The sequence below is a fragment of the Ostrea edulis genome, chromosome 1, assembly GCF_947568905.1.
Source record: "Ostrea edulis chromosome 1, xbOstEdul1.1, whole genome shotgun sequence".
In the NCBI taxonomy this organism is placed as follows: Eukaryota; Metazoa; Mollusca; class Bivalvia; order Ostreida; family Ostreidae; genus Ostrea; species Ostrea edulis.
The window spans coordinates 60,285,727-60,294,917 of NC_079164.1; the positions used below are offsets into that span (position 1 = coordinate 60,285,727).

Consider the following 9,191-nt stretch of genomic DNA (forward strand, 5'->3'; position numbering starts at 1 on the left):
TTCATAGACCCTGGGGTCTGAGGAATGTGTCTTGACCATCAAAATTAATGTAATCTTAAAAACAGTGAAATTCATGACCCATGGGTTCAGGGTTAAGGCCCAAGGGTGGGACTATTAGTTGGTCATAATTGTATCTTAGAAAATCTTCTTTATTTCTGGACATCAAACATGACTATAAAGTAACAATTAGTCCTATACCAATACAGCGGAATTATTCATGACCCCTTGGTTCAGGGTCCATGCCCTGGGGTGGAACTAAGTTGGTCATATATTGAAGCAAAGAAAGACTTTCTAAGGTAGATTGCATAATCTACATGTACCTTAGTAAATCTTTCTCTGCTTCTGGCATAAACATATAATATATATTATAACAAATATGTTATACTGTATGTGTTTCTGCTTCTGGACATCTTTGCATGATTTTAATGGACCAAAATTATGAGATTCATGACCCCAGTGTTCAAGTACCAAGGTGGGGCTAGATTGGTCATATACATTAAATATTGAAAATGAAATAGAAAAATCTTCTTTACTGCTGGACATCAAGCAGACAAACTATGATTATAATGGACAATGTGAAATTTATGACCCCTGGGTTCATGTCCCTTGGTGGGGCTTAGTTGTTGAAATTGGTATATAAGCAATTGTTTGCATTATTACCTATATTTAGCACTAAGCTCTCTTCAAAAACTTAAAAATTATTTGCCCTTTTAGATCTTGGATAGAAAATCACGTTACTTGCATATGAAATAATTTTAGATTATAAGAATTTAGAATTACAAAAATCGCACAGGTAATGGATTATTTCTAAAGACCAGAACATGGGCATACCCATGTGATCGTTAACTAAGGTCTATGGGTCTTTTGTGTGTGCATAACACACACACACACACACACACACATATATATTTATGGACGTTGATTCTGTTTTAAGTTTATAAAATGGAAATACGTTGTAGTTGCCTCTAGCACTATATAAAGATATAGCAAATTCATATTCATCAGGATGATTCCTGTGAACATATTTAATCAAATGAATTCATATTTAATTAATGACCATTCATCTTATTATCAATCAGTTAATTGCAAATAAATCGTATAGCCAATAGAGTATTTCAAAACTGCAGAATTATTTTTTCACACTTCAGTCATAAAAATGGTACTGTGTACGTAACCATGATGTATGTAAGATAAAGAGGAAATTATTGCTGTACAGACCTACTGACAATCCATTGTGTTTGCCTTCGATACCCTTACAGTTCTGTACAAATCGCGTATCAATCTTTATATATGTAGAACGTCTATGTTTACGACTGGAAATTTCGACAGAAATGAAAATAGAATGCAAATATAAAAGACAGATTTCATTTTTGAAAATACAGGAGGGTATGATCTGCGACGCTTCCCGCCGGAATACTTCTTGAAGTGCGTGACGTGTAACTGACGCTTGATGAAAAGTAATTCGGCCAGAGATCGAGGCGTTGCAGTTCATACTCTCATGCATTTTTAAAAATGAAAATTATTTTACATGTATGTCATAAACTTATGTCGGTATCTTGCGAAACTTTACACCTTAATATAACATGATTAATTATATTTTAAAGCAAATGATTGAATTTCTATTTATTCCAGTGTTATTATCCAGCAAGATATAGTAAATATGAAGAAACTTTAATTTTGTTATTCTCAATTTTTGCAAGTTTATTATTTATTCAATATAATTTTTCATCATAAAGTGCTTTTGATTTAAAAAAAAAAAAAAAAAAAGATATCAAAAGTTCCGTAAAAATTATGAAAAGATACACTTTCTACCGTTGATTGTGACTTCACAATATGGTGACGATTTTTGACGTCACAGTTTGATGACGTTAACTTAATTTGTTAGGCCTATATGGTTACTAACCTGAAACTTGTGGGAAACTTTTTTTCCTTTATCGATTAACAATGAAAAGACTACATCAACTGCAGGGAAATTTTCAAACAGCAAAGAAGGTGCGTTTTTATTTTCTCTCTGTAAAATTTATCTAAATTTTATCAGTTTAAGATAAAATGTTAATATAAATCAATTATATTGCATTGCTACAAAATCTATGCGTCCAATACTAATTCCTCGAACTTTAGTTAATGGATAAGTCTTAAAACTTTAACATTTGCACTGAAAAATGTTAAAATAATGATTCATCTGTTATAGAATATTCCTTAAGCAAATTTGAACTTAAAAACTCACCATAAAATAAAAATTGACTGTCGTTTTTTGTAACATTTTAGGCAAAATTGCTGGACACCTATGGAAGAAGAATTGAGTCGGTAAGTTCCGAGTTACATGTATTACTATATCATAGAAACTCGGTGGCGGATCCAGAGGGGATCGAACTCCCCCCCCCCCCTTTCGTCAGAATATTTTGCGTAAAAAAGGTAAAAATGACACATTTTGAGGATGAACACTCCCCCTCCCCATTGAAAACCAAAATTTAACGGTACACCCCCTTTCAACAATTCCTGGATCCGCCCCTGAAACTTCAATACATACACCATGGAGGCAGAGATAATATTTTTTAAAAACGAGGCAATGGGTTGGAGGAGAGATGGATCCCATATACCCTATACATTTTGAAGCTTCGACGATTGTGGAAATACTTTGCAATTCAGTTTTGATATATGTATTGATATGCTGTATCCATTTATTTATTGAACAGATGGATATTGATCAAGACCCATGGATCAAAACTTCACAAAGAGCCCCACCTATTAAAGCGGTAAGAATTAAGAATAAGTGATGTGCATACTATGTACGAAACCACCAATTCTTCAACTCAATTTGATATTCAATTTAATTAAAAAAATCTTTTAGATTCCCTTGCTTACTCGCTACACTATGCTGTTATAACAAACTACGTGAGTGGATCAAAGGAGCTTAATTTAATTTTGTATTGCGTTATTGCAGAGACATATATAATTTGCTTTAAAAAACTGGTGATGATATTTATAAAAAATTCAACGGTGGTGCAGAAATGGCCATCTCTTTAATTAGAATTAATTTCGTGATTTAACTCTTGAATCGTCCGCATACTTCTCAGTACATGTGTCGCCCCAACCCACCCCTTGAAGATTTGCTATATACTATTCCTCGGATGATTCCGCTACGTTTCATTGCACGAGGTGCGAGCTACGCGAGGAGCCCCGGGTGTACTACAGATGTATAAGTGACTGTACCACAAGAAGGCTGACGGCTTCCCCTGCCATTTTCACTCCCCACCCCTGGACGGAAAAACTATGGATTTTATTGATACCATCAAAAGTATCATATCTGATAGACCATCCTCTACAGAACAGACTTAAAAAACTATCTATACTAACAGATAACTCAACTACTGTAATTCCTTTAGGATTTTGTAAAAAAAAAAAAAAAAAAAAAATTAAATTCATAATATACCATTAAACTTGTAATGAGGTTAAACATGAATAATGTTCAAACTTGTGTTTTTTAAAATTTATTTTTGTTTGTTTGTTGTTTTTTTTTTTTTTTTTTTTTGGTTTTTTGTTGTTGTTTTTTTTGTTGTTGTTTTTTTTTTTTTTTTTTTTGGTTTGTTTGGTTTTTGTTTGGGTTTTTTTTTTGGGGGGGGGGGTTCTTGTCTTCAGCTATACAATATTTTGAATATGCCCTTACATAAATGAGCCCCTCGGGGCATTAGTACCGTTAGGACAGGTCTAGATAGCATACATATGCACCCTCACCCCCCTCTGTGCTGATTTATAACGAGGAAACTTGTATACCGGTATACAAAACTGGTTTTAACTTATTCAATCTTAATCGTATGATACTTGACTATTTCCGTGATCGACAAATAACAATTGTATCTAAACTGTTTTCTTCGAAGTTTCAATTCAAGTTTCATGAGAATCAGTCACATTTGCTACGACAGTCCCGAAGGACATTCACAAATATGTACCTATTCAGAATACTTTATAGAAGTTTCATCAATCAAACTTTAAAATACGCAGCTGACATTTTCTAGTGTGTGATTGCAGGTGAGAGGCAAATACAGGAAAACTCCACCCTCGAGTTCCTCCGTCTTGAAGAGAAAGTCCTCTTTCCAGCCTAAGAATGAAAACCTAGTGAAAAAGGTAATTCCTTAGCGATTTTTACAGTGAATTTGTGAAGATCGCTTTCTGAGTAATCATTTTCTGGAATTTGATTTCGGTACTTTGATGTACTATATATAGTATAATGTTACACTTCCCTCATTTTCACTTCAGTTTAAAGACGTTGATGAATATGGCCGATCAGTAGAACCTGTAAGTCATATTTTTTGTTTTCTATCTCTAATTATTACATGTAAGTGAATTGATGAGTACATTAAGTTTAGCCCTCTGACTGTTATCATGAATTCATCTTGTAGATGGATGTTGATCCTGGAAACAAATTTCACTTGGTTTGTCAGTCTTCACAGTCAGGCTCGCATTAGGCCAGAAAAAATGTTTACAAGTACGGGTCTACGGTTTGTTGTTTGACCGATGGTGATGACTGGAAGTTGTTTTTTTTCTTCTTAAAAAATCAAACTAAAGTTTGTATTGTCACTAACTAGCAGCCAGTAAACCTGTAGAAGCTAGCAAATAATGGGTAATTCATCAAAGTACGAAGAGTATTGATAGTAAATATTCATTTTCAACCAATTGAAGCTTTCTTTACGAGTAAACTCAATATTGTCCACAAAAAAATGAATTTTTAGTGCAAATCACTGTCTTGAAATTAATATTTTGTGTACAAATTCAATTTTGTCTCATAAAATTGGGATCTGGGTTAGAATAGTTTCTAGTACTCTTACCTGCAGAATTGTAGCTCTCTTGAGAAAATATGAAGACAGATCAGAGAGCTACAGATCCACCCCTTATAAAAACCTTGAACTTACGGCGCACAAAAAAATGCTCACGGTTGAGGTCTCATATCGTTGTATTCTTATATTGCCTCTCATAAATTCAATATAAAAAAATTCTAACATATTTTCCTACTATACTTGTGTCCAAACATACCTTCAAATATTCATTGAAGCCCTCTCCAAAGGCTGTAAACATCGAGAAAAGGCCTATATTTTGCAACCCTTCACCGGCAATGGTGTCGTCTCCATATCGGTGAAAAATTCTCGTTAAACAATATAAAATCATATTATCAATCTCACAAAATTTATTTGTTATCCAATTTGCATATTAGTTAATAAAAGTCAATTTTGTATGCAAATACGTTTATATTTGCATACCTAATTGACAAAAATGAATTTTGTCAAGACTGAAATGCTTTTTGTCCACTGAAAGATAATTTTGTATATTAAAATTTATTTTTGTCATTACAAAAATGAAGTTCTCATAAAACAAGTATGTATAACATATTTTTGTAAGACAAACATAATTTTGTTAGGACAGAATTCAATATTGTTTACACAAAAAATTATTTTGATTACAAAAATTGGCACCCCATAGGTATGAACAACCGCAATTTCATTTATAAAATCATTGTGAATAAGTACTGTTAATTCCATCTTCATAAATCAACAAGTATAAAGTGTGCACATACCGACGTCAAATACGGCCTTTCCTCACTCAGAGAAATGGAAATGCTTCCAAATTGTTTAACTCTGAAAGTTCGGTTTTTCTCTCTCGAGAATCTTTCATGATAATTACAATATGTATATTCTTGTTTTCATCAATCTACATATCTGTGTTAGGAAGTCATATATTGTTTAAAAGGACCGGTCAATCTTTGGTTATCTAGTATGCTTTACTCTTTAGGTGAACAAAGTTGCCCAGAGATGTTACCGTGAATATGCATTTTATTCTTTAGTTGATTTTTAAGAAAATACCGGTTTGAAATATCCCAATTTTGTCTTAATACAAATGTTTGGTACAGGTAATCTCGACCAGTAATGTGATACTTTTCCTAAATAGCTGGTATATATTTTCTGCTAGCTGGTATATATTTTCTGCTGTTCATTGGCTGCTAGCTTCAGTGTGTTATGAAACGGACCAAACTGTAGAAGATATCAAAAGTATTGTAACACTATTTTTGTAAAATTATAGAATATTTGAATTTTATACCTTGTTTTTTATGAAATGCATTTGTTAGATTATATACAGGATGTGTTTTTGTACAAGATACTTTTATAGAGTTGTAAAGTTATGTTAAATTGGTGGATTTTTTTTTCCTGCCATTGGTACAGTGTATATGTATTCTGAAATAGTACTCCATTCATCAAGAAAATGTTGTTGTGTTGAATTCAGTAATATGAATTCTTGTTGATAAAGAATTGATCTCTACTATTACTTTCCATTTATCATTGGACTGTGTCGTTATTGATAAAAACTGTTTTTGTTGAATGTTGTAACACGAATTTTTGAATATATGATAAAGAATAAATCTCTACTTTTACTTTCAATTTTTTATTGAACTACCGCGGTATATCGAAAATGTATTTTCGATAAACTATCAAATTAAACATTACATGCGCACACTACATAAATATACATGCTACTAAGGTTACTTTCTCTAATAGGTTGAGTGATGACTAAATAATTGAGCATGTATCTGTCTAAATTCCCAATACAGTAAGCTGTGACTACAATGGATTGAGAGAGAAATAGTTATCTAAGCTATCCAATATTAATCTGAAAAACTAGACTTTTATTATCGTTGAAAGATCTGTCTCATCTTTACATTTTTATACGCCCGTCATTAGACGGGACGTATTATGGTACAGCGATGTCTGTACGTCCGTCCGTCCGTCCGTCCGTCCGTTCGGGGTTTTCTCTTTATAATTTCATTTCCCTTTCACTTATCATGCTGAAACTTGCTGTGTAGCTTCTTTGTGGGTCACTCTAGATCATACTGCAATTTTGATCCATTTCGACCTTTTTACCAGGAGTTTGCCCCTTTATTTGGAAATAATTATTATATGGAGGGTATTTGTCCGCCCTACTCCTCCCACAGTTTTCAAGTGAGAGCCTTCTTATTTTGTGGAGTGTTTGTATGGGTATTGAAGATGTGCATGTGGGATGGATTGTGATTTTGTACAATTTTTGAGAAAATTACAGGTTGTTGAACTTAGTCTATTTGGAAATTAATATTCTATGGAGGGTACATAATTTGTCCGCCCAACTCCTCCCAGTTTTCAAGTGAGGACCTTATTTTGTGGAGTGTTTGTATGGGTATTGAAGATGTGCATGTGGGATGGATTTTGATTTTCTACAACTTTTGAGAAAATTACAGGTTTTGGAACTTAGTCTATTTAGAAATTAATATTCTGTGGAGGTACATAATTTGTCTGCCCTACTCCTCACATAGTTTTCAAGTGAGGACCTTCTTATTTTGTGGAGTGTTTGTATAGGTACTGAAGATGTGCATGTGGGATGGATTTTGATTTTCTACAATTTTTGAGAAAATTGCAGGTTGTTGGAACTTAATCTATTTGGAAATTAATATTCTGTGGAGGGTACATAATTTGTCCGCCCAACTCCTCCCACAGTTTTCAAGTGAGGACCATCTTATTTTGTGGAGTGTTTGTATGGGTATTGAAGATGTGCATCTGGGGAAGGATTTTGATTTTCTTCCATTTTTGAAAAAATTACAGGTTGTTGAACTTGGTCCATTTTGGGGAAACCTCGATGTAAGCATTTCACGGGCGTATTATGTACTGTTTGCGGTACTCTTGTTAATATGTGCTATTCATGATGTTTGCAACGAAATGTGGCTAGAAATATTTACATGTTTATTCGTGGTTTATCAAAATAGAAAACGTTTACAAATGAAGTTCCCTGCAGATTTATCTTAGTCACAGAAGTAAGAAGTTTCAGGTAGCGAATTTGTCCAAATGTTTAAAGCCTTCAGTTCGTGTTGATAAATTTTTACTTTTCTATCACCAGAAACCACAGCGTTAAATGTGAATTTTAATGAAAACTAGTGATCCTAATTGTTCACGAACAATTAGAGGGCTTTCCACCTTCTGCAGTTTGAAAAAAGATAAGAATATTTTAGGTGATGTAAGAAAATCTAAAAGACTGATATGTAGTATTTCATATGGTAGAATGACATTTATCTTTAAGTTTATCTTTTAAATGCAAAATTTCTATTAAAAACTGAAAAGACATGGAAATTTATGGATGACTCTGACCTTGACCTAAAATGTAAGGTCAATGATTTAAGAGCGAAATCTAAAACCCTTGCTAGTATCAAAGATAATAAAGTTGAAACCTTATAAAGGGGAGGTAAATGTGTCGAAATAGATATAAAGGTCTTTTTGGGATCAAGTAATAATTGTTGCACTTGAAAATATTCTATAATGCCTTGAAAATGAATAAAATTTGATTTTTAATTATGACCTTGACCTTGATGTCAAGGTCAAAGGTCGTGAGACTTAATGTAAGTGGTCCCATTAATGTAAAAGCTCTAGGCTTAAATAATGATATTGGAGATTTTCAGGGGCAATAACTATGTTGAAGGTCTTTGGATCCCTACGATTAGTCTCTCACTGCAAGAGTGTTTTTTAATGTGAATTCATGCTTTTCAACTCGAGCCATTGTCATTCACAGAAAGGTCAAAGTTCAGAATTTTAATCAGTTACATTGAAACCAATTAAGATGCCAATACTTATGCACATCACTCATCATATTATAAGGGTATCTCCTGCAGGCAAGAGGGTATAAAATACGTTATTTTCTTGTATTTTTGGATGACTTTGACCTTGACCCAATTTTCAAGGTCAAAGGTCACTGACCTATTCCGGTTAGTCACGTGCCTGTACGACCAATCGTCCTTGAGTTAGACGTATTTATGTATATAAAGGTTTGATGCTTATCGAATTTAGGGTGCTAACAAGGATTTTTATGTAAAGTCCAATAACTCCGTTAGGAGTCAAAGTTCAATCACGCAGGGTGATATATGATCGTTTCTCAAGAAGTACTATATGATGAACTATAAAGTCTTTCGATACGTTTTAAGACAAAAATGGTTTTTGACGGCAGGAAAATAATAATAAACAAAACAATAACAATAGGACTTTCCACAGAAAGGTGGAAAGCCCTAATAAATTAAACTCGATAGTTATCGCTACTTAGAACATATCATTTGCAAATGACTACTTTTTAATGAATATGCCTCGAGTTTTACACGCCAAAGAAAAAAAAAACCAAAAAACAAAAACCCT

At 33.2% G+C, this 9,191-nt stretch overlaps 1 protein-coding gene across 1 annotated transcript; it reads left to right on the forward strand.

The window, feature by feature from the left end:
• Positions 1-2,336: 2,336 nt before the first annotated feature.
• Positions 2,337-6,421, forward strand: LOC125649217 (uncharacterized). Its single transcript, XM_048876562.2, has 4 exons — positions 2,337-2,756; positions 4,030-4,125; positions 4,258-4,296; positions 4,401-6,421. Exons 1-4 carry the CDS (start codon positions 2,586-2,588, stop codon positions 4,464-4,466), a joined length of 372 nt encoding a protein of 123 aa, XP_048732519.1. The 5' UTR covers positions 2,337-2,585; the 3' UTR covers positions 4,467-6,421.
• Positions 6,422-9,191: the final 2,770 nt, after the last annotated feature.

Bases quoted from the DNA above. Each gene is read 5' to 3' on its own strand.
- LOC125649217 (XM_048876562.2), top strand. From the start codon at position 2,586: ATGGATCCCATATACCCTATACATTTTGAAGCTTCGACGATTGTGGAA. The intron at 2,757-4,029 runs GTAAGAATTAAG...GTGTGATTGCAG, and splicing joins GAGCCCCACCTATTAAAGCG to GTGAGAGGCAAATACAGGAA. The intron at 4,297-4,400 runs GTAAGTCATATT...TTCATCTTGTAG, and splicing joins ATGGCCGATCAGTAGAACCT to ATGGATGTTGATCCTGGAAA.